General features: G+C 43.2%; 1 protein-coding gene across 3 annotated transcripts in view; it reads right to left on the minus strand.

Annotated features, from left to right (window-relative positions):
• The window catches only part of klf7a (Kruppel-like factor 7a), a 47,185-nt gene extending 21,003 nt beyond the window's left edge, over positions 1-26,182 (minus strand). The window contains exons 1-2 of one of the 3 annotated variants that reach the window (XM_039606395.1): positions 26,052-26,182; positions 25,826-25,937 (exon numbers count right to left, since the gene is read on the minus strand). In XM_039606395.1, coding sequence (XP_039462329.1) covers positions 25,826-25,927 — 102 coding nt within the window. In that variant the 5' untranslated portion in view covers positions 25,928-25,937; positions 26,052-26,182. Of the gene's footprint in view, positions 1-25,303; positions 25,411-25,825 lie in introns of those variants that run through there. The other 2 variants (XM_031754955.2, XM_039606397.1) reach the window with 2 other exon arrangements.
• Positions 26,183-26,485: the final 303 nt, after the last annotated feature.

The raw sequence follows: 26,485 nt of genomic DNA on the forward strand, positions 1-26,485 counted from the left end.
GTGGCCCAACCAGTTATTAGTTTAAAGGGACAATTACCTTTTCACACAGGGCCAAGTAGGTTTGGATAAGTTTTTTTCCTTAATAAAGAAAATCATCATCTCAAAAACTGACTGCACTTTGTGGGTTTTCTAGGGTTTTATTACATTAAATTTTGTATTACTATAGTTGTTCTAGCCATTTTTTTTATGTTTTTCTCACCAAAGTTTGCGATTTGATTTAGCACAGCTCTGGTTAATTTCATGCTGTGGCTTCAGAATGCCCAAAATAACCTTTACAAGAAACAAAAGATCATCTATGCTGAAAAGAACTTCATTTTTATCAGATCATTTAGCACAGAAACATTTTAAATAAGTTCAGTGACACATGGACCAAGTTTCCATCAGACATGCGTCTTTTCTCCATGCTGCATGAGTTTTTACTCGTGAGATTTCCTATTTATCTAACAGTTATCTTATTTAAAGGTCCACGAGAAAATACATTTCAGCTTCCAAAGTCACAAAGCTCAGGCACAAAAATATAAATAAAAATATCATGAAGCTGGTTTCATGTAAATTCTTTTGATCAAGCTCATATCAACTGAACTAAACTGCCTTTCCTCCTCCTCCTTTGCTGCCTTTTGTTTTACTGAGCCACACTCTGAAATCACACGTGCACGACACACCTCTGCTTAGTGAGGCTTAAAATACAGCAGGTGTGATAAATATTCGCTGATCACAAGACACACACGCCTTTCACAAAGTCGAGTGGGCTGAGAGCTGTGAACCAGGCCCGATTCACTCACTTGCACTCTTCACACTTTGACTTTTCTCATTTCTCCTCCTCCCTGTCTCGCTCTCACTCCTCCCCTCTTCCACGGGGGCCCTCGGCCTGGCAGCTGATCCTCTCTCTCTCCATCACCTCCCTTCACATTTGGCCTGCGCCGAGCCGCCTGCCATCACCATCAAAGCGCATGCTGCCTCCCAACTGTTAGCACCCCACTACGCTGCTAATAAAAAGCCTGGGTTATAAATATGAACAGAAGAGCATGCATAATGCCCTAAAGGAAGGCCCAAAACACCACTAAACAGATAAATGTAATGGGGTGGATATGGCTCATTAATTTTAGGATGATCGTATTTAGTTTTTACAGATGCCTTGATAGAGACAAGGTGCTATGAATAATATTCAGAGCTGATGCTAGCAGGGTTGAAAAGGGCAGGGTTATAAGGAGGCCCTGAGCAGGAGGGGTGATGCTGAACTATTGTTAAATACACTGAGGCTGTGAGAGGGGGGGGGGGTGCTGTCACATCTTTTCAGAGATGACCCATCATTCCCCGCAGCACCTTCTTTGCAGTGTTGCATGGATATTTAGTTTTCCTGAGAATTAAAGCCTGGGTAGTGGCTAGAGATTTCACACACTGTGAAGTCTGTCATAAAAAAAGACAAAACTTAAATTTAATGCTACAAAAACATCTTAAGCAAAGATATTTGTGATGATAAACTAATATAGCAGTTTGATATTTATATTGACATAATACTTTGACAATTCTTTGATTTTGATCTTTAGCTATATGAAAAGAAATAAAAATATAAAAGCTCGAGCAAACAGCTGGTTAATTTAGCTTAGCATAGGCTAATTTGTAAACAACTAGGCAGACTGGCAGCACTGTATGTAAAAGATCTACGTAGCCACTATGATGCAACTTGCTGGTTTCTGGACTACCATTACTACTGAAGTTTTATATGTTCCACAATGTTTAGCTAGGAGGATATCGTGCCAAGTTATCAGCTTAGGCTAACTAGCTTAGTTAGCTTATTGTATGAATGCACAAACAGACCTCTTACAGACTCAGATAGGCTGTTATAGCAATATTCTTTGTTAGATAACACCACAAATATCGTTAAGAGGTGCAGTTTAGTGACATGAATTAGCTGCCATGATGCCTAGCAGACAGTTAGTGGCTACCACTGCTCGTGTCTGAATTCATGTTACAAAAATGCAAAATCTTAACCTAAAACTGGTGACTAATTGAAAAGTTTAGATCCTGTGTAGCTGTTACGAAAGAAGAAATCAGAAACAAAACCCAAAATGTCTTCTTATAACAAGCTTTTCATTTCTACTGTTAAATTGGCTGTTTATTAAGATTTACAGACACGTGACCACTAACCACTTGATGTTAACTCGTCCATCATTTTGAATGTGGGACAACTATGAGGGCAATGCAGGATCAAGTGTGTTACACCGCCCTAGAGACTGAAAAATATAAAAATTAACAGGCAACGGTGGCAATCTGCCAGCAACCAGCGCAACCACCAGGAGGCTTTAGGTGCAACACCATCTTTACAACCAATTCATCCAACAACAGTCAGAAACGTCCACATACCACTACAATAATGCACATTTTTCCCTAGCAACCAATGATTGTATCATGTCCAATATGGCTGACAACCAATCCTGTTCACTACTGTAGCTTTTCTAGGATTAGTAATAGTGTTGTATAACAACAGATTACAGTATATTTTAAAGTTTGTGTGTGTGTAGAAGGTATGGCCCAGTGTCTCGTTCCTGACTGCAATCACCGCTCTGGTGGTTTGTGACGTTTCACACTCACTAAGTGACCTGTAATTTAGGGTTTAAACATTTCCATGGTACAGGGACCTCCATCAATCAGAAACATTGCTGTTTCAGTTTAGGACTGTGGGTAGAGTAGTTCTTTCCATGTTATTGTGGATGAAACAAGTTTTTGGTAAAAACAAAGACGATATCAGACAGGCTTGGGATTTCCACAGGAGTACAGACTGTTGTTTCACAATGCTGTAGCTCGCAGTAAGCCGACTTTGGATGGTTACAACATTGTGTCTCATAATCAAAATCCCTATGGAGAGTATGAACAGGATTTTCTGTAACTTTACTACTGAGCTGTAGGGGTACTGACTCAGCCAGCCTCAAGTGGCCATTAAAGGACCTGCAAATATTGATATTTCTCCCCTGGCTAATTTTTCTTGGATTGAGAGCAATCTTTATCTTTAGATAGAAAACAGTCTGTATGTTTTCCTCTATTTTCAGTTTTTGTGTTAAACAAAACTAAGCTGTTACAATATTTACAGCACAGATGCGAGTGACGTCTTTAGATGGGTGCATACATTAGCTGTGCTGACGTTTAAAGCTTTCAGAAGAACAAAATAGAGATTGCACAGAATGTGCTTTTGATTGTCATCCCCCCCCCTCCTAAAAAAAATCTCTTTGTCACCAACATGACACATTGATTATTTGTTTTGGCCATTTTCATATGTAGCAGGAGTTTGATTACTCATTTTAAAAGCGAGTAACATTCATGTCATGGATGAATTAACATACGGCTTTGCTTCTCTCTGCCTTTTGTTGCGTCGCATCCAAGTGACAGTCTGTTTATTGCCTCTTGTATGCTTTTGTTTAAATCACACAATGTCATTGGTCACAGAAAATGGGGCGGCCTCGGCCTCTTTTCACGGGGCGTGAATGCAATAACGCTGCGATATCGGCTGTGATTAAAATCCCTCTGAGAAATTAATCACAGCGTTACCCTACAGGTAGGTAACAATCATATCAGCTTTCACATCTCGCCTGCAGCCGACCAAGTAACCAGATTGTCTTATCCTTTATTTCTTTTTCTTTGGATTTCATTTTAGGACAGTTGTTTTTTTGTTTTTTTAAATCTTGTTAGCTGTAATCCAGAAACACGACTCCCACTTGTATCGAAGTAAAAGTTTGGGTGGGCACTCGATTCGGAGAGCATGTCTGAGAGTGTGTCTGTGCGCTATGTGTGTGTTTTCCTGCCCAAAGTGTGTTATAAGGTCTGTGTCTCGCATTGATCTGGTGAGCCGGGCCAAACCATCACTTTGAGGTGACAGCTAAATGACCAGTAGCCCGAGGCGGCGGCCATCTCGCCAAAAGCTTTTGTGCATTTGTGTGTGTGTGTGTTTGCTAATCGATACCAAATGATACCATGCAGGAGCTCATCAGCAGTGGCCGTCGCAGCTGACAGAGACGGTAATCTATAGCTTCACTGAGCAATACTCACCCGCCCCCCTCGCCAACCCCATCTCACCCGTATACACGCACACATAAAATCTCCAAAAAAGCATGCCCTCCCGACTAAGCTCCCCTTCAGGGTTTTTGCTCCTTGCACACTTAAGAAAGCTCGCCCCCAGATTTCAGACTCCTTGGAGAGCAGCATGGCGTCATCGGCAGATCCCATATGAGCGGGTAACCTGCCTACAGGGCCAGAAGGAGGGGAAGGATGGAGGGGGTGGATGTGGGGGAGGCGGGTGGGAGATAACGCCTCATTTTCCTCTACGCTGATCTGAATAGCGGAGCGCCCTCATGCTGCTGCGTTATTCTCAGTGGAGAGAGCAGCAGGGGGTGCGGTGTTTGGCCAGGAGGGATCTTAGAGCTCCCGATGCCCTGGCAGGAGCTGCTGAGCAGCGAAGCAGGGAGAGGCGACACAAAGAGAAGGAGCTGAAGGAGGAGAAACCGAGTTAAATCGGTGAGACGAGACACATATGACAGACAAGTGAGGGATGAAGAAACAGGCCTCAGTGTGTGAGAGATGAGCAGGTTTTGATTAAGGCTAAGTTGAAGATGAGGTACAGGGTGGTGTATGCAAAAAAAGGAAATAAAAGATTGCAGATTGGAGTAAGGGAGGAAAAACAGGGGAGAGAAGGACAGGAAGCTTTAAATGCCACAGACAGGAGACAGGCGTCCTCCTCTTCCTCACTGACTAACAGCTCCATCTCTCCAGGCAGCCGAGCCTCACCTAGCTTCAGATAACACACTACGGAAACAGCTTAATTACACACACTGCCTTATCAGGCGACATTAGCCTCACAGTAATAATCAGAGCCGCCGTCAAAACCTGGCAACGCAGCAGCTCGAGGCGGTTTTACACAGTGTGGGCTTCAAGCTGATAACAGACACTGCCAGTTGTTAAATCACAATTTGCTGACAGGGTTTGAGGGAATAATGCACATTTGGTTGTTAACCTGACACCTCCTTTATATGCAGTCAATTTTTGTTTGGATGGGTGCACTAATAGGCACAATGGCCACTCGAAGCTGTTTATAGGCGCCGTTTTTCTATCCCTGTTCTGCTGGACTCGCTTTCCTCAAATCCAGCAGGGTTTGCCACTGAGCCACTGCCTCAGTAAGAGAATAAGGTTTAGTTTGCTTTAGATTGGAGCGCGGTAAGTAAGGCCTCAGTTACGGGAGCTTTATGTGTGTACGTGTCTGTTTGTGTGTGATCTTCAAAGCACCTTTCATCTAGCAGGAAAACCACAATGATGGAGCACTCAGAGCATAAAAACCTGGTGACCTCTGCCTAATGGAGCAGAAAGACATTTCCCACTGCTTTCTCCGAGCAGACACAACAGAAAGGCACACATCCCCATCACCCTGACACCGGGGACCTCCCACTCTGTTTTCCCATAACACAACAACATGGATGGCAACGAAATAAATAAATGAACAAATAATACAAGTGATAAAAACAATGTCACCACAAGGTCCACTAACTGTTCACACATGTTGCCCACCATCCTGTTAGGACTTTCAAGTTGTGTGTGGCTAGCGCGAGTCTAGGCTGTATATAAAAAATGAACAGGGCCAAGGTGACATCACCCACTGGATTTCTGTAGCCATGCTGGTTTAAAGTGGTCGGGATGGTAAAGTTATCTAATGCTGACAAGCTCAATTGGCAAGGCACATCTACAAACTGCACTGCACAGACAAGCATCTGCTAATTGGGGTTAAACTGCATGGACTTAATAATGATATATTTACTGTCACTGCACATGCACAGCAAAATTGGGTGAAATGACACGTGAGAGCAGAATGATGCAAAAAATGATGCAGGGACAAAAAATAATGTTGAGAAATACGAAAAAAGTTGAAATCAAGTAATCAGTAAAATATAATCAGTAGATTACAGGTTGTGAGTATATGGAAGTATAGGAACTGCCATGAGATCGTGATGTATAAAAGTATAAAAGGGAAAGTAAAAGATACACATGAGACATTTTATATTCTATGGGCATTCACTGCACGGTTGATTCTATTAAAATAATAGAATTTTACTGAGCTGAACTGCAGCACGGACTTCCTGCATGTTTAATACAATTAACCACACAGCAAACCGTATTATTGTTAAATAATTGCATTAAAAATGCTCCAAAAAGCACCAACACCACAAAGAAGGTCAAGAGGTCCGGCTCAGTGATTTAAAAATGAGCTGAGGTGAGGAGTAGCAGACAGCTAACCAGCCACAGCTGTCACTCAAAGCGGTCAGAACCTTTACCGTATGTGACTTTAACACTAGAAGTGCCAACGGGGTCACTTTGACCTGTTGGCATTTTAAAAATCATGTAACCCCTTCATCTTGTATTTCATGACCTTTCCTCAAATGGGTTTATTCATCTTTATAATGAATTTTTGGACGCTTGGGACAGAAAGAAAAACAAATGATTACCATCTATACATTAAACACCTCAAAATGAGTCAATTTCAACGCTGTAAAAAGGTAGCATAAAATGCTGGGCTCGACATTCGCAATATGTAGGTTGCCTGGTAAGTAGAGTTGGGCATTTCATTGAAAAATCAATCAAAACCGACATTCAGAACCTCCAATCGACGGCATCTTGCCCATGTGAGAAGCATCATGGAGGGAAACGCTGAGTTGACTGTGCAATAAAAATGCCGTGTCCATTGTTTGGACACATTTTTTGGCTTAGGGTAGAGACTACATCAAACAAAAAGAAGAAAACTGTGCAAAAAACGAAAAATCTGTTACAACACAATCATGTTATTGAAATCAATATCCCAGCTTTAGTAGTTGAGCATATTTACAGTATAAAGCTTCTAAACTACGAGGGCAAAAACTATATATACACATATATATATCTATATGTATATATGCGTATGTGTGTGTCTGTGTATCGGTGCATAAAGTGATTAATCATTAATTGTAACTGAGGTCACATTGCCCAGCCCTACTATGAATGTATTTTTGTTTACTTGCATTTTGAGATGAAGGCTGCTATAACATGAAGTACAGAGGACTGCAGCGAGTATAGTTAAGAAGAGTGGGCCAGAGTGTGTGTGGGTTGCTGGCTGTGCAGAGCAGCGGGGGAATCGTAGTTGAACCGAGAAGACAGACTGTGGAGTACCAATCCAAGCAAATAAAGAGTGAAATCCGGAGCAGAGCAGTCGCATTGGACAGGTTTTAACCCACAGGAGCAGAGCTGAGGAGGGCTGCAAAATGAGGTGGAGCAACGAGATGGTTGCTCTTTACGCCTTGAAAGCCTGCTAGGAGTAATCCTTGAAGCTCTTTTCTAAACTGAACACTTTCTGTCATATTTCAAGCCCACTTATGGAACAAAATAACTGGGTGTGCATCAGAAGTTAGTGAAGGTGGTCTCTGTCTATGCAGCTACCCTTGGAAAAACTCAGATCCAGTTATAAAAGTTATCGAACCACATTTTTATTGATATATACAGAGATGCCAAAACTCGTCATTAAGGGTACCTGGGAGGTCTGGGAACTATTAAACCCCCCAAAACTTGTTTTTCTTCTTTGTCAGTATACTGCTATCCCAGAGGTAGTTTCAGTGTTAAGTCTATATCCACTTGTAACAAATGAATTATACATAAATTAACCACTTGTACAGATGTAATGAAGCTAGACCATAACAGTTTTTTGTGCAAGTCTCTAGACATGTTTATTTCTGCTGCAGAATTTCACATGGGCATCAGTAGACCTGACTCACTTTTGGCCACTAGAGGAAATGCAGTTTTTGGCACTGGCTTCATTTTTCAGGCCCGCAGGTCAGGTTGCCCTTTGGTTAGAAACTGAATTTGATGGGGAACAGTTGGTGGACCTCAGAGGTCAAACAAACTGTAACTTAAGCAAATAGAAAAAGGCCGCAAAAGCCCACAAACATGAACACAAAGGAAGTTGAACAAAGCATCTAACCACTCAGGGTCACCATATAAATCTCCAGAAAAGCTACTGAGTGGGACACGTAGATGGTCTTCTATCAGTCTGTCAAATATTTTTTAGGGTTGCATAAAAAATATAGAGTGATCACTTAGTTCGATAATGAAAACAGAGACAGGGTTCTGCTTGGTTTCTTTAAGCTCCAGGCTTAGATCAGAGCTTTCCCAATCTTCACATCACACTTTGAACTTTTGGAAAAACAATGAGTATACACACAGCTTTTCCTAAATATGGAAGCCGCTGTTGCCTTAAGCCGTTTATACAGTACATGACAAGTTGGCGTGTGACTATTTTTACGCAAATTTGCTACTGTACCCCTTACAGTAAACAACTGCCGACACGTTTGGATAATCCATCCTTTCCACAGCAGACAAAGCGCCACGCGAATCCTCCAAACGCCCAAAAGTACCTCAACGAGTTAAACAGATTGGACTCGAGAAGATCTGCCGACCTTGAGTGCGATACAGACGTTATTAAGAGGCCTTAGCGCCTGGGATACAACAAGTGCACCGAATATAAAGACCTCTCCTGTTCCATCTAAATAGCTTGTGACAAAGTGTGGAAAATGTCTTTGTTCTGGCATTAAGTCGAGGGTAGGAGAGGTGAGGGTGAAATCGGATAAAGGGAAGAGAAGAGAAGAGAAGAGAAGGAGCATCTTGAGACTGAAGATGATGAATGAAGGAGAAGAGGATGAGATAGATGCAAAAAAAAAAAAAGAATAGCGGGCCGTGGAGGATGGGGTGGGGTGTATAATCCCGATGACTGGAGCCGTGTTGCACTCGCTGGGGAGGGGAACTCTGTCTCTCTTTAACTGGATTTGGGTGAGCTGCTGTTTATCGGCGTATGAGTCGCCAAGCGCTCCCTCTCAGCTGTCAAAACCATCCTAATCTAATCTGGAGACATTTCAGCCATTTGCTTTCAACACAGCACAGTGCATATGGTCATGGTTGTACGCTCGTGTCAATGGGAATGAACCACAACATGTATATGTATGGGGTGGCTTTTTTTTTTTTTTTCAGATTGTGGGGGTCAGAGACAACAGTGGTTTTACAGCGGGGTTAGAGCAGCTTGCGGCAGGATTTGGGGAGTCTGTGCTCCGGATGTGGGGACCCCATTGTGTGCGGCAGCCTGGCTAATCTTCATTACCGCACACAATGATGGGGCAAGAGAATGGGGCCTTGGCTGGAAAAAGGCACGGAGAAACAAAAGAGCGGCGAGCAGCGAAAGACAGGGGAGGAGGGCCGAAAATAACAGAGGGCTAGAGGAGGGAGATAAAGAGAACAGTGAAGCGGAAAAACTCTGCTTCCTCCTCATACAGTAGCAGTCAGCGAGGGCCCGCTCGGTACCCCAATCACGTCCACACACCGTGAAGTGCAACTGTGGCGCCGTGCCCGCACTGATAAGAGCCCAAAACAGTTTGTTTTTACGCGCTGAATAAGAAGCCACAGATTCTGTTTACCCTGCTTTTGCGTAGCAAGTGTTGTGTAACTGTGCGCCTGTCGGAGCCACAGTTTAAGCCTTTGTCACTCATTACAACACCAAATCTGAGGGTTAGCTAAGAAGCAAAAAAAAAAGGAGGAGGAGGAAGAGGGGAGTGGCAAGAAAACAAGCATGAGCAGCGAAAGCAGGTCAGTGGCACAGCCTTGCAAGGCCAAGGTGGATTTAGTTGGGGGGGGGGGTTGTGTGCGCAAAGTTACGCAAGAGTGTGCACATTTTTGGAGCCGCGCAACAGGAGGCAGGGGCTGCTGTCGTTCTGTCTTTATTCCGGCTGTAGCTGCTTTCAAAACAAACCTGAGCGACAAAGATTAGCGCAAGCTGCTTAAAATATTGAAAGACGTCTTCTCGCCACCACCGCCACCGCTGCTTTGGGCTCCCCTCCAAGAGATAGTGTAGCAAGGGAGTGAGAGTCTGTGAGTGAAAGTGTGTGTGTGTGTTTAGGTTGTATGAGGATGGGCGGAGGCAGCGCGGCAGGCTGAACCCATTCACCCCTCGGTGCAGAGCAGCTGGCTTTTCAGCAGGAGTGCGAGGACTTTTCACCCCAATTTCATCATGACAATGCACAGCTGTGCGGCAGAGAGGAGGGGACGGGGGTTACACGCACTGAGAAAAGTGTTGGGAACTCATTGACTTTGGCCTTTAGGGTCTATGTTAGCCTGGTGAGTTGTACAGGTGGACAGATCGAGCCAAATGTCAATAGTATCGATGCTAATGCTGGTATCGGTATTGGACAGATACTAGTGCGATGGGATCAATATGTTGTTTTCATTATCCAAGTTCAGTATGCTGCTCACTGAACTGTGTTAAATAAATAATGTTTTTTGGACGTGGAAAACATATACCTCAAACATGCACTATGAAAAATATTTGAATCTTTTCGAGCTGACTTACATCGGTTTTAATTATAGCACATTTGCAGCATATTTAAACAGAAGCTGACCCAAAGTGCTTTAGAGACAGGTGCATTTAAAACCCAGGTGTTCAAAAAATCCAAAATACATGAAAAGCATGAAAATACATGAAAAGGTTCTTTTTGTGTGTTTGCTAATCGTTGTAAAAAGCAAAATTTACAGTGATTTAGTGATCATTAAAATGTGTTCAGAATTTTCAAGTTGATTCTTCTGCCTTTATAGGTTAGAAGTATCAGCATTGATATCGGTCCTGTATATACTTGGTAAATACCCCCCCTCCTCCCATCTAAGAAGCTTTCAGCACAAAAAAGTGTGTGATTACAGGGCAAAAGGGTGAAACCCGGATTAAAAGACGTGTTAAGATTTCGGGGTTAAAGTTTAAAGGCTGGCAAATTAATGTGTTTTAAATTAACGGGAGGTCGTGACAGTTACAGTGAAGTGTTTCTAAGACAGGAACAAGTCCGCGCGTTTACACGCACCACCTGCTCCACTGAATATTCAGGAAAAAAAACAGCCACTTTTCTCCCACGTATAAACACACACACACGCACATAAACCCAATAAACCCTGCCTGTCTCTGTCTCTTTCTTGCTTATACACACACACACACATAGCAATGAAAATTATTGATGTGCTCTCTTATAAAACAGTGGCTGCTCCCTGAAGTATTCCAGGCAACATCACAGGCTGAAAATAGCTGCCGACCCAAATAACTTTCCCCGCTGGAACGGAGAAGGAGCCAGACCACAGCCACTGGCGACTGGCTTTACTAATTGGCATCATTTTACAATGAAATAATATCTGGGGCAATAGACTGAATAACACATAGTGGTAAACTGGCGAGCGGGAGCGTATGCTGTGTAGCCACATGAGCTTGGAGGATGGGGGAGCGATGTAAGGGAGGGTCAGGCGGAGGGTGGGGATGCCTTCATTCTTGTTAGCATAAGTTATCAAACTGTTTTCCTCTGAAAATAAGCACAGGGGGGGGAATTGGGTAGTGAAACATTTATGTGACACCATCAGTTTAGTTAAAAGACGAGGGAAAACACATCTACAGCGGAGGGTTGTAAATGTTTTTAAGTCACAAACTGGTGTTTTGCTTAGATTTGACACAGATCCCCACAGAGATAGTTTGTTTTCATTGATATAGCATTGAATAATGGATTCTCTCTTTTTTTGAGAGAATGTGAATAAAAAAAGGCTACAGAAGCCACATCCGCACACATTTAAGCAAGTACACTTGGGTCTGTGTTTCAGTTTTAGGTTTGAAGGAAAAAATGAATAAATATGAATATCTGCTGTGATGTAACAATGTAAAAATCTCTCCATCAAGTCATTTGAAAGATATTGGGAATATTTCTACTTTCTTCTACAATTCAGACCAATGAGATTTCTTTAAAAAATGTGTATATGTGTAGAAGTTAAAATATCTGCTCTTTACTAGAAGATTCTTTCTTATTTCTTTTTAAGACCTGAATGTCTTATTTTAATGAAAATATAAGCACAGTGTCATCCTATGATGTCCTATACTGCTGCTCTTTCAGATCCTTCTTGGTGTCCTGGATTTTCAGTACCAACAATACTGTAATGGTCCTGTTTAAAAGAGTAGAGAAGTCCATATAAGGAGGGCAGAGCTACAAGTCACAAATTTGTTATCATTTGAGTTTGATTTCACTTGCATTCACTGTTTAGATTCAGGAAAAGATTGCAATGAGGGCTAAAACATGTTTCAACAAAACATGAGCCCTGTATACTGCTTTCAAATGTAATGCCGATTTTAACTAGGGATTAGTTGAATAGAGGTGTAAGCATTGCTGCCTTTGCTAGTTGGCGCTAGAAACTTGAGTCCGTTTAAGGTATTAGCTTTATTTTATTGATTTAATTAATGTGGCATCATCCATCACTACCTGACAGACAGAAGTTCGTCCTGCTTTCACTCTGAATGGAAGTTGTAAATGAGCGATGGGGGGGGGGGGGTTAACACAATGACAGCCATGGTAACTGGCGCTACAGAAGCCAGGTGTACATAAATTCTGCACCTGGATGTTGACGCTAGCGTGGATAAAAATTAAGGCTACTGCTGCTACCATTGCTAAAGTTAGCCAAAATCTGACCTTGGGTGTTTGCCACATTAGGCAGAGTGCTGCACATTTCAACAAATATTCAACAAATATATAAATATTAGAGTTTTCAGAAGGTTGCCTTTTAGACTAGTCTAATGTTTTTTCGTCTCTCATTTAAGTGACTATAAATTAGTTGCCAGTAACATCCCATCAGTTCCAGAAGCCTAAGAAGATACAAAAGAGCTTTGACAAAATAGCATAGTAGTTAATTGAAGGCTGACTGCACTGTAAAAAGGGTGTTTGAGTCGTAGTTAACGTAATGCAACGTTTTAAATGATTCTTACTCTTTCTGCTTTTTTGACGGTAGTTTGTTGTTCCTACCTACTTGAAATTACAACCTGTTCCCTTAACTTGATATTTTTATTTAAGTAAATTTGTGCAACTTAAGTTTCCCTTTTTTGTGTGTTGTAAATCTGTTGGATTGATCTAAATTCTTAAGTTCATCATGTGTTACCAGTTGACATAATATAATTATGTTGTTCCAACAATTCTCTTTTTTCAGTGGGTGAGGATATTTTAGTATTAATATTTCTTCTAATGTATATTGAAAATCATTTCATCATCAATTATTTCCCTCAAAAGTTGAAAGAAAATCTCGATTTCTTGCACCAAACTGCCACATTCTTTCCTTTTTTACAGCATGACTCTCACTTTATTTTTAAATGTGGGAACAAATTCTCTGTGTGGTGATTTTATCGTACAGGAGCTCCAAGGTGGACTGTGCTGTATCCATTTTTGTCCACCTTGTCCACCTCAGACTATCAGTACAAGTCCAGGTCACGCCACCTACAGAAATACTCTGATGATTCTGCAGTGGGTGAATGTATCAGTGATGGGCAGGAGGAGTACGGAGCACTGGCGGATGATTTTGTGTTGTGGTCTGGGAGGAATCATCGGCTTATAAATGTGAAAAAGACCATAGAGATGGTGATCGACGTCAGAAGGAAGAGGATGGCTACATGACCTGTGTCTATTCTGGGACAGGATGTTGATGTAGTGGAGGAGTACTGGTACCTGGGCTTCGACTTTGGCTGAGCTGGAAGACCAGCACAGAGGCTGTATACATAAAAAGGGAATGAATAGTCTTCATTTTCTGAGGAAGCTGAGATCCTTCAATGTGCAGCAAAATGATGGAGACTTTCTATCAGTTACTTGTGGCAAGCACATTTCGAATACTGTTTGTGGCCGGCCGGTGGGACACGTCATCAGAGCTGGCGACACCAACAGACTGAATAAAGTGATCAGGAAGACAGTGGACGTTGTTGAAGCTGTGTTGGAGAGGAGGTCACTGAACAAACTGTTATCCACCTGCTAGACGAGCAGCAGATCACCTTCTCTAAAAGACTGATTCAGCCCTGCTGCAATGAAAACAGAAACAGGAAATCTTTTGTACCGCATGTTATCACCATCTGTAATACAATATATCTTATAATAATGCATCAAAGAGCTATGCCTTATTTTAATGACTGCGATTCAAGCCAAATGACTAGACAGGGAGATTTTATACCCACATGCTACGTCCAAAGAATCTGCATTTTCGGAAAAAAGACAACAGTTCTGGTATTCGGATGACCCATGCTCATTTTGCTCAAGGCCCTGCACTTATGTTGACCACAAGACAGACACCACCCAAACTCCCAGTTTAGGCCACAATATCAAAATCCCCCACCACTGCACGAACACATCCTGTAAACTGCTCACATACACACACACACAAGTACTTCTAGGGAACAAGCGAGGGAGGAAGGCATAAATACAGATGTCTTTTGGCAGCCTAAATCTTAATTAGCACCAGGAGATTCATCTAATCAAAGGGTTGCCAGCCCATCATTAAGGCTAAAACACACAGTGCTCTCCACATACGAGAACAGAACAATGGGAAACAGAGGTATGCCGTCATGCTGATGAATGGCTCTTCCCACAGGTCTCATTAAATCACAGAAGGGCACTTCCCAGGCCGCTCGAAGAGTTAAGAAGGGTGCGCAATCTTCTCACCCCCTCTGTCTGTCGACGCTTATAACATCCTTTTTCCCCCCAAGTAAGCGTGTTAAAACATTATTTTTCATAGTGGAAAAACTGCGCTTTCAGGCTCTGACATACGGGCTAATCCCAATTCAAGCTGAATCCGTCTGGTTTCGAGGAAACAAGTCATATCTTTTTCAGACAACTCAGCCCTGCAGGGGCTTGGAATGACTGAAACTACATGACATACCCAGTTGGCTCGAGATATCTGTGTCTTTAGGGTAATTTGGGACCCAGTTTAATCTTCCAGAGAATTTAGCGTCAGCTGCTGACAATGGAAAACATGCTTTATCTATTTCCGAGCATCCAGCTGAGTCCTCACCCCTGGCTGCGAGCTGCCAAAACAGGTATGATGCTCTCTAAATTTTAAGTGAATGATGTGAAGCAGCTTTGAGGAGGAGGATGACAGAGAAACTAATACATCGGGGTAAGTAGATTGAAACCGAATCTCATAAACGAGATGAAGGAGATAAGAAAGATAAAAGAAGGATGGGTGAAAAGAGAATAGGATGACACAAAAATACAAAAGGAGATGAAGGAAAGAGAGACTGCTGCAAGAACAAATAGATCAATCATTGGAGAGATAAAGTGAGGGAGGGATATAATGGCAGATGAAAATGCCCTGTCACGCTGGCCAACCGGCCGGACAGCTTCGGAGTACCAAACCACCGCACTCGGGGAACAAGTGCAGACCGACTTTGCATGTCGGCCAACATGCAAAGCACAGTCAGGATTGCATACAAATCTGCAAAGAACCACAAACTCCTAGGAGCTTATGTCATGCACCTGAAAGTCGAGCACACCAATAACTGGCATTGTTATGTCTTTACTGGACACCCCGAGTCCGACCTCAATCTGAGATAACATCCTTTCGTAATACTTTTACAGCACGTCGTCAACAAGGTCTGCCTTGGTTCTTCACTGCTGACTGTCCTGCTTTATAGGCCATCCAGCCGGTTTCAGAGAGTGTCACGTCCTTGCCGCTGTCACCATCGAGAGCTTAGAGCCGTGATTGATGACTGGCTTCAGATGACATCAACAAGCAGCGGTGTTTACTCTGGGCAAATTGCCCTTGTCTCCCCCCATCCCCCTTTCCATCTCTTTTTACCCCTTTCTCTTGTGCAATCTTTGGAGCGAGATGGTCCACATGGCTGGATTTCTGGTTTCTGGATGGCTAGAAGTCTCTCGGGGTGGGATTAGCCTCACAGACTGACAGCTAAACAAACAAATAGTCCAAAACCGGTCTTCCTGCTTGCTGAGGCTGCCTAGCAACAGGTAGGTTGGAGGAGGGGGATGCAACGCTTCAAACGCTACAGCCGATTATGGCTCCGAAATGCCTGGACATTGTGTGAATGTGTGGGCTTTATTAAAGCCAAGGGATTTCTGAATATGTGAGCAGGCAGGAAGACTAAACACTCGGTTTAGTAACACTCAGTTTTCTTAGTTGCTTTCTGTTGTTACTCACAGTTTTTTAAAACTGTCAAGGTCTTTTAGATGTCATGCTACTATTTGAATAAAATAAAACAAACAAGGTGGGATTTAACCCCAGCTGGGTGTAGCGAGAAAGAAATGTTTAATGTGCCAGCAGCTACCTGGCAACTGTGTAGGATTACCTTAACATTTACTTGTGACTGCAACTGGAAATCTGTGACTAAATCCATCAGTGTGATATAAAATACCACTGGCGATCTGATTGGAAAGGAAGGAGTGAAATCAGAGCACATATTCTCATTGAATAATACGAAACATGTGCAAACATACCTGGAAATACAGTATTTAAGGCAAAAACAGAGTTTGTACAGTACTAAACATCTTAAAAATGAATATTTGGTGTGACCACCTTTAGTCTTCAGCACAGGATTGAACTCTCTTAGGCAGCTTTCTTTAAGTAGTCTTCAGGAATAGTTCTCCAGGCTTCTTGAAGGACATTCAAAGCTCTTCTTTGGATGTTTCTGCCTTTTGTTCTGTTCTTTGTCAACATGATCCCACACTGCTTCAATAATGCTGAGGTCCGGGCTCTAAGGCTACGCCCACACTAATGCGTTTTCGTTTGAAAACGCATATATATTTGAAAACGGTGCTTTCGCGTCCCAGTGTGGTCAGCGAAAACGGAGACTATTTGAAAACGCTGACACATTTTAGTCATGTGATGCAGTCAAGTGACCAATTAAACTAAGATAGCGGAGGGCATTACACAGCAGTTGTTTTGTTTGCTCTCAGTTTTGACAGCCCCATTAAAGATTAATATCAGTCTGTACATGCTCAGATAGCTTTTCAAATTCTCAAATTCTTCAAATTCTTTAATTCTCACTCGCTTTTGCAACTTTGTACTTTTGTGTTACTCGCAGCAACAACTCCACCTCATTGTTAGTCATTTAAAAAACTCGGTGTTTTCCTCGACATTTTGCCGCAACGTTTCAAAGAGCCAGAAAGTAAATAAACGGCAGACAGAAATGAGGCAGGTCGAATTGTCTTGCGTGTCACGCATGCGCAGGACTGGAACATAAGCATTTTCGGCTGTTTCATTGTGGACGCACAACTCTGTGAAAACGACTGAAAACGATAGTGTAGACACAGAGCCTTTTCAGATGAAAACGCAGTTTTTAAATCTATCCAGGCCAGTGTGGACGTAGCCTAAGGGACACTGATCCATGACTGAGAGTACTTTACTGTCTTTTTCTGTCCAGGCATGATTTTACTGCATTGACAGTGTTTTTGGGATCATTGTCGGGCTGAAAAATGAAGCTGTGGCCAATCAGATGATTTCCAGATGGTATTGCATGGTGGATCAAAAACCTGACTGTACTTTTCAGTTTTTAATGACACATGCACGCCATGCCGAGATATGACAACGTTCAACTAACAGCTCTTTGAGAATCACCTTGTTGGTGCAAAAATACAATTTTACCTGTCAAACTGTGTTATGTGTGGCATTTTTCATAGATTTAGCTAAAGAAATTGAAACAAATTGTGCTTTTATGACAGGCTGCTAGTGAAAAAGTGCCTAAAGACAATTTAAAATTGGTTTTCCCACAAAACTGGCTCATCCCTTGACTTAGGAGCCTTTCTTATGCTTGAATGAGTCATAGATACATGTTAAGAAAAAAAAATCTGAAACAGGTACAAGGACTGGAATGAAAAGGAATGAAAAAGCAGCTGAAGGCCTTCAGAAAGCCTGGACAACTATTGGTCAAGACCACTTTAAAAAATTACAAAAAAGTCCTTGGAAGCAAAATATAAAGAAATGAGGGGTAGTTCAAGACTTTTGCACAGTACTCACCTGTCATCTGTGCATTCTTGCCTCACAGTTCTTTTATAAAGTTAGTGGGTAAACCAAACAGGGAAAAATATTAAATGGGTTAAACAGTAAACTCTCCCTAACCCCCACTGGAACCTATCAGCTATTGCCTGATGACTGTGTGTGGGGATAATGGCCAATCTTTTTCACTTTCCTACCAGCAGGTATCTGAGCCAAGACTTCCTCTGCCATGTTTACAGATACAGGAACATTTCAAAAAGTTACTTAAAAGCAAAATCCTCATCTTTCAGTGGGCAAATTTTTTTTGTAAATGCCTTTTCCCTACTGATTCTGCATAAAAAAGCATGTGTTTACAGAGATTAACCTAACCTTAACCCTAAATGGCTCACCTGACCTTGTGGATTTTAAGGCCTTCAAGAAGTGTTTCTGTAAAGCTGACTGCCTCCTGTCTTTAGGTCAGAACATTTTTAACTAACCAAACAACGTCATAAGTCTGGCTGTGATTATTTTGCTAAATCCATGTTTTAGAGTTTTGCTATGCTTGTTATGAGAAGGCCAAGACTACATATCTTCCTGCCAGCATCCACTGATACATGCTTAATCTGCTTGCTCATGATCGGAGCTGCAAACATGGAGCTCACTGCCATCCTACCCTTTCATGGCAATAAACTTTATTGAAATAGCAGAAGGAAAACTATTTTTCGGCTTTATTCGTGACACGCTCTCTGTAAAAGGGCCTTTATTCAGCTTTGTGCCAAATTTTGATTGCGTAACTCTCCTGAGTTCAACTTTTTGTAGCGAGACTGACTTTAAATGAGGGTTAGAGCAGGGCAAATCAAACAAGGCGGCTGTGACTTCGTCAAAAGTGTCTTCTCAGAATTTGTCAAAGAGCAAAGGAGGGAGACAGAGAGAGAGAGACAGTCAGGAGATAAAGAGAGAGGGAGAGAGTTGGTGGTGATTCCAAAGCATAAAATGAGTGTCTGAGACTTCTCTTCCTTTCTCTTTCCTCCCTGCGGTTGCCAAGCCGGATGGCAGCAGCGAAGCATGTCGGATCACTGTAAGGTGCTGTAACGGCTTCCCGATTTCGCCTCAAATGATGTGAAAATCATTGCCAAGCCATGTGTGGTGGTGTGAGGCGAAAAAAATGACTAGCTTCTCTTCTCACTGTTAATCAAACCTGGGGTGGCAGAGCGTTTCGCAGACGGAAGCCATACATAAAGATGTGCTTGTTCACCGCTCTCCCTCCACCAACACCCCCAACACCACCAACCCTCTGCCATTTTCTCCTACACCATCTACTCTGCCTTTTCTCTGACGCGCCAGTCACCGGAGAGTCATACAAATGAATACTTCCTCTCTTTCATCAGCGCTTCCCACCTTTTCATCAACGCCCATAAAGCAGTAGCCGGCACCTATCACTGGCAATCGCCTCTCGGCTGCTTGAGTGATGAGACAGAGGTGGCAGAGTTCACTAAGTGCTCTTATGGCAGAATGGATGTTACTGGGTCAGAGGGTCGCTCGTACATCTCATTACACAGCATACACAGGCGCACACAAACCTGTGCACCTGCCCGTGACTGTGTGTGCATACAAAGAAAATGCATCCTGACGTGAAATAATGAGCCTGTGGCCCCGGCATGTAGCAGCAAACACTCAGGCCTGTGCAATACACACTAGGCTCTAACCTCTAGACACGAGTGCCGTACAATACTGCAAATTTTGGTGTCAATCCTATATCAGGTAAATACAGGGTCTGTATTGCTGATACTGATACCAGCACCTTTTATAAAGCACTAGGGGAGAGCAATGAGACATGATTTTTACTTTCCACACCAATTAGTTAACACAAAAAAACACACCGGAAAACCTTTCTGCTTTTCATGTATTTTGAAACAGTTTTTAGTTTTTGGAGACCTGGGTTGTAAATGTGTCTGTCTCTTAAGCACTTTGGATCAGCTTCTATTGTTTAAGTGTGCTATAGGCTATAAATAAAATAGATGTGTAAGTCAACACAGAAAGACTCAAATGTTTTTCTTCTTCAAAAGAATGGAAAAAGAAAAAAATAATTTTAAGGACAGAAACAAAATATCGATCCTACCACGCTGGTATTGATCTGATGCCGATACCAGTGTTGCTATCGATACTATCGATATTTGGATCAATGCGCTCACCTCTATTAGACATTAAGAAAAAGGTAAAAATAATAAATGACATGCATGTAAGCGCAGCGCAGCTCCTCCAAAATGACTATCTCATAAGCTTTTGCTGTGTCTACTAATTAGATGAACTTGTTGCTCTTTAACTACACACACACATTCATCAGAATGATAACCTTGTGGCTGAAAACATTTAAGAAGAGTCCAGCAGAGACACTGCGTTGTCTGCAACGGCGCACAAAGACTCCCTTTCATGCCTCGCTGCGTCACGGGTCAGCAGGCCATGTCAAACACATTCTACGTGACATCCATCTCCAAGATCTCCTGCTTGATCTCGGGTTAAAAAACAAAACGCCGCAAGGAATCAATTCCAAACTCCAGCATCATGAGGTAGCACATGCATATGGAAGACGGCTGAACAGAGCCAGACGTCAGCTAAACTAAAAGACAATTAATGTTTCTCTCCCTCCCTCCACCCTTGCCTTTTTGGAGAAGGCCCAAACTCGATTTCGGGGAATTCCGCATCTCATACTTAAGAGCTGATGTGACATTTTAATAAAGCAACACGCCGGGAACGAAAAAACACTCGCAGGAACTCTTCTGAGACAAATAAGATTAAGTCCCGGGTTTGTCCTTCCTCTGCCTTGCTGAACTGTGCCGGCTACAGGATTGATTTAATTTTCATTTGCATAAAATTACATCAGATCTCAGGCGGCGAAAGGTCGCGGAGAACAGGTGAGACCCGTTCCAGAGCTTCATTACTTGAGACAAAGGTCCAAAAAAGTGGTGGATGCAGGTACTCCACGAAAGCCCAGCGGAGATCAAAAAATCCATACTGTGTCAAATCTATAAGCAGGAAGAAAATAAGGGGAAAAAACGGGGGGGTTGAGAGAAAGGGGGAAACCAGGGATGGAGGAAGACAGGAAGGTGGGCGGTGGGAGCGCAAGTTGGCTGCTCTCCCCAGCATGCCTGCTGTGTGTGAGAAAGCAGCTGTGGCCTACTGAGGATTACATAACATACTGGGACACACACACACACACACACACATATCCAAGGCTCTACATGGATGCGTATGGATGTGCGCGGTTCCTTCGCTCTCTCAGTCCTCACCGCTGTCTCTCTAGAGGAGGCTGGTGTTGGGGTGAGTGGGGGTATTTTCTCTATGTTTCTCTGGCCCTGACTCCAGTTTAAACGAGCCCAGTGTGGTGCGACTTTTCCCTCTGACTCAAAATGTGAAACGACTCCATCCATCGGCATCCCTACTTCTTCTGTCCATCAAGACATCCTGCCTCTCCACCCTTTTGATTGTCTTTCTCTATGTGCGCCTCACTCCTGGGGTGGGGGGGGTGGGGTTCAAACCCACCAGACTGTGAAATGCAAAATCTTGCAGTGGAGAGAATGTGCATGCTCTGCAACTTCCTCCACCTCTATCCGCCGCCCACCCCCCCACTCAGTCCCAGACGGAGTCACCTCCGCTGCCAGTTGGATGTAAGTGGATGCATCTGAGCAGGCGGGCTCACTTATGGAGGTTGCGCCTGCCATGAACAGCCTGTCCTCATATAGGAGCTCCATAATGCACCGTCAAGCAACGTGCAGACATTTTGCTTGTGCAGGCAGTCGCACTACATGTGCGTACTCTGTGTGTGTGTGTGTGTGTGTGTGTGTGAGTGTGCTGAACCTCTGAGGGATAATATATGTGTTGGAGGGTATAGAGTGTGTCCCGAGGTCAATGACAGAGAGCCATCAGTGGTGTCCTGTTACAATCCTGCCCATCAGGGTCAGGTGCGGTGGACTGGGACACGTCATCGGCCGAGACTGAAAAATCCATCATGTCAGCCCGAAATCTGATCCAGATGTTTTTTTTCTTCTTCTTCTTCTTTTTTTTTTTACAGATGCCGGCAAACCGACAGCGAAAGCCAACCGAGACTTTCTCTGACCAAAATGCCAGTTTACAAAGGAGCCTAAACAAGCACTGGAAAGAGAAGCCAAGACAGCGGGACAGCAGAATAACACGTGCGCTCTTTGCTTTGAGAGAAACTGGGTCCCACAAATAATAAGTGCGCTCTGACCGGCTCTGCTTGTTCCAAATCCAGCTCAGCCCCGCACTTTGTTCCAACTCTGAACAGCCAACTGTACGGGGATTTGGAAGCGAGACAGCGCGCAGTTCAGCTTGGCACTATTAGGTTCAATAATGGAACAAATAGCAGCCTCAAATGTACCATCTGCAGACCTCCAAAAACACTTTACTCCTTTTCTTCTCCCCATCCCCCTATAACCGGCTGAATCATGCCTCGCAGACACCAACAGGGGACACAGTCATCACTCTCGCCATCGCGTCTCAGGGACCCATTTAAGGGCCGACAACAACGGCCTCCTATCTCGCCATCAGGCCGCCGTAAAAGCATCGAATTCTAAATTGTGCCCGGAATACAGAGGGGACCGCTCAAACCGCAGGGCCTCGGCTGGAGACGGAGCTTTTAAGGCGAGCCACAGCTCATAATTCCTGTATTCAGGGGAGCTCAGTGGCATCTTCATGCCGCTACGATGAGCACAATGATCGATTTGCAAAGCTAAAATCCTTTTGCTCTCAAGGCTGCAGCGATCTTCTTATCTAAACTATAGATTGTTTTTCCGAAAGAAGAAGAAACCTTCTCCTCCGGTGATTTGTAATGGGGCTTTGAATGCTTCGAGGAAAGCATGCATCTTGTAGAGCAACTGAGAGGCTACTGTAAAAACTGCATGCCTGAGAGTCGGGATAATGACAACACACTTGAGTTGGACTTGACAAGGTTACTGCCCCCAACTCTAAACTGTTACTATAGAAGGAAAATGTTCTTTTGCTTTTTGCCCATCTTTACATGATTTACAGCTTATACACCAGAGACATCAAACATAAGGCCTGGAGGCCAGAATCCAAAGCTAGTGGATGGTTTTGGATAATGTGAAGGAAGGCATTAATTTTGGACTTTTAACTATATTTCAATAGGATTTAAAGCTTTTCCTACTCATAAAGAGCTCTAAAATGGCCATTCACAATACACCAAAGTAATTAAATTATAGATTTCAGTAATTTTACAAAATGCACTTCTTACAATTTAAGTCCAAAGAGTCATTCTGAGAGACTACACCCAACTCTTAACTGTTACAACAGAAATGAAACGTTGTACACAGTTAGCTTCATTTGTGCACATCATTACATGATTTACAGATATCCAACTTATTTTACATTCCTGGCAACATACAGACCACTTTGATTCTATGTGGGCCGGACTGGTGAAACTCCAGTTTCAGAAACTGAGGTACACATTTAATCAGTGAGCCATCCTAATATAAGAAAAAAGAAATGCAGGACTCTTTGGACTTAAATTGTAAGAGGTAAATTTTTTAAATTACAAAAATCTATAATTTAATTTCTTTGGTGTGTTGTGAATGGACATTTTGGAGGTCTTTATCGGTAGATAAAGCTGTTAAACTTGTGAAAATACAGTTAGAAGTCCAAAAGTTATGTCCTCCTTCATATATTCCAAAGCTATTCACCTGGAGTCTCTGCCAGGTGAATTTTGGCCCCTGGGCCTTATGTTTAACACCGCCTGCCTTACACCTTAGTAGGCCAACAAGCATTTCCATTTTGCTACAATTCTTCTAGAAGCAAAGTGTTAAAACTCAGCAGCCATCTCTGGATTTGTGTTGCCTTCCAAAACCAAAGCAAGGATCTTTCACTTGTTAGACCAGACACAATGGAGCCACTTCCAGTAAAAAACACTAAAAAAAAGAACATTTAAAAAGTATAACCTCTCTCAATTACATTTCTACATTAAGTTAACTTTACTTATGAGAAAGTAAAATATGCAAATCTTTTACAAAACAAGTAACATCAATTTAAGAGGAGGTGAGTCGTACTAGTTGTTTATTGTGAGTGTGCAACAGTTAGCTTTGTGGGGGTGTGGGGGTGCCTAAGGAACCCCCAGAGACTGCCCTGGGTTCAGTTTAAAAAGTTTTAAGTATTTAGCGCTATCTTGTAGTAGTTTCATTCAATTCCATTTAGTTTTACTTATATTACGCCAAATCACAACAACAGTCACCTCAAGGCATTATTTAGTATTTGTCTTTTTTTGTCTCTCTGTTTAATGACTCTGGTTTAGGTTAGCCAGCTAACTTTAACTTAACTACACTGCATGTGGGCAATTTGCAGGCAAAGCAACATCACCAAGGTCCCAGAGTTGTATTAGCCAGAAGAAAGGCAGGTCAGGGTCAGTTTGATCTTTCCATTTAACCCAGGCTGAGGGCAGATTCAATCACAGAGTGCATCTATGAAATTACGTTTACCAGTTTAAAATCCCCCAAACTACAGCTAATCACACAAAATGATGCCAGACATCCTGGCAAAAAACAAGCTGATCTAAATCTAAAACAGTCAAAGACCAAACAGAGCCCATTAACAGCGATTCCAATCAAAGAAAGCTGACATCTCCCACCCTCACAGAGAAGAGCTTTGCCCACATATGCAGCTGTCTTCTGTCTTCCATTTGCATCAGGTATTGATTTTAAAATGCAGGCTGTGGGTGAGAAGGAAGAGAGAGAGAAAGAGAGAGAGAGAGACATTCACTGTATATGGTGCCCCCCACATGCAATTTAAGAAAAAAATCCCTTGACAGGAGGAAAGGCAGGGAGTTGGAGACTTGTTATGAAAAGATGCGTCGGTGGCTAACAGTAGGATGCCAATTAGGCTGCTTGGCCACAACCAGCGGATCCGCGGTCACGCACCGGTTTCTCCCTCTTTCTCTTTCTCTCTCCACCCCCTCCCTCCCTTTACTCGTGGAGCATAGAAGTGGGGAAAAACTCAAGCTCATATTTCATGAACAATACCGGCATCAGATTTCTGTGCTGTGATTTTTTTTTTCTCCCCCTCCTTGTCCGGTAATTCAAGTGCAGCATGGAAAGCATCCTCTCCAGCATCAGCAGCATCAGCAGCAATGCAGGTGGGCCCTTATTTGGACACACAGATGGAAAAGAGGAAAGTAGGAGGCATGTTTGGGGGAAGATGTCCCTCCTCTGAGTGACAGGGGGACACCAAACTGAAGCAGCGACGGGGGAAAATGTAAAAATGAATCATTTGTTCGTTAAAAAAAAAAACCTCATATTTGAAATTTTTTTTCTAACACACACCCACACACACCCACACCATCATCACCACCACGCAATGAATAAATAAACCCAGCTGTGGTGATATTTTTTAAACAGTTTTACAAACTAAAGAAGAAAAAAGAAAAAGAAGAAAAAGAAGAAGGGACGCGTGAGCGCAGATGGCGTGAAGTCTCTATACGCACCCCGGCGCCATGTGGCCGCGTGAAACCCAGAGCTTTACACAGCATCTCTCCGTAGACACCCGCTGAACTTGATGAAGCAAAATTTAAAAAAGATGAACAAAAAAAAAATGTGGACATTACTGGTGACAGCTCCTTCTCTTCCTTCACCTCCTTCTTTCCGTTAATGCTGCTACAGAGCCAGACGCGTTGGGGGATCTATTATGGATAAGAGAGGGGAATTCTTTTCGTGCACGAGGGTTCAAACCTGAGTAATCTGAAGGTTGCAAATCTATTATTTACGTCTAATTCACTCCCTGTTCGAGTGCTAATCTTCACCATTCCTACATCATATCTGACAGCTTTATTACGCGCTGCTGTGCGTCCGCATTTTATCCACTTTGTTCATTTATCGGGAAAAAAACCTGCCAGATACACGAGTGCGTGTTTCTTCTTTTTCTTTGAAAGTTGTGCATCTCGAGCGCAAATCTGCGAGCTCGCGGCTGAAGCTGGCACGGCCGATGGAAGCTGAAAGTTGACACGTACCTGCTGCCAGTTCTCCTCCAGCGAAGGCATGGCCGAGAAGTAGCCGGTGTCGTGCACGAGCTGAAGTTCCTGAAAGATACTGTGGTTCGCCAAGACATCCATGCTTTACGCTCTGGTGATGGGAAAACAAGAATGATCCACAGGGAAGGGGGTGGGAAGCAGAAGAAGAAGAAGAGGAAAAATCTATATATGTGTGTATGTGCCTCCTCTCTGGGCTCTGTCAGACCTCTAAATCCACTTCTTTCATATTAGTCCTTAAACAGGGAGGTTAGCGGCTGAGCGAGGCGGCTGGCTTCCCCGTACCTGCGCGCATTCTCGGGAGTCGGTGCGTAAAGAGGAGGCTGGAGGTGATGGAGGCTCCATGCGTATCCGTGTTGCCAAAATAGACACGCGATAGGGGAACCGAAGGGGGGGGGGGTGGGGCTTGGTAAACGAAGGGGCGTGGTTCGGTTTGTCAGTCAAGCCCCATTTAAGGCGAATGGGCGGTTCGGGAGGCGTTAGAGCGGCTGGGAGAGCGTGCAGAGGCGGGGTTGGAGGGGGGGTTTCGCCGGGCAGGATTGGCTCCCGTGTCCAGTCACTCACGCCAAATATGGGCTCGATAGGTGAGCTATTTATGGATGGGTATATTAGATTTGGATGAAGGTCTGAAAGACTAGTCTG

Source organism: Oreochromis aureus, linkage group 23, assembly GCF_013358895.1.
Source record: "Oreochromis aureus strain Israel breed Guangdong linkage group 23, ZZ_aureus, whole genome shotgun sequence".
NCBI classification, from domain to species: domain Eukaryota; kingdom Metazoa; phylum Chordata; class Actinopteri; order Cichliformes; family Cichlidae; genus Oreochromis; species Oreochromis aureus.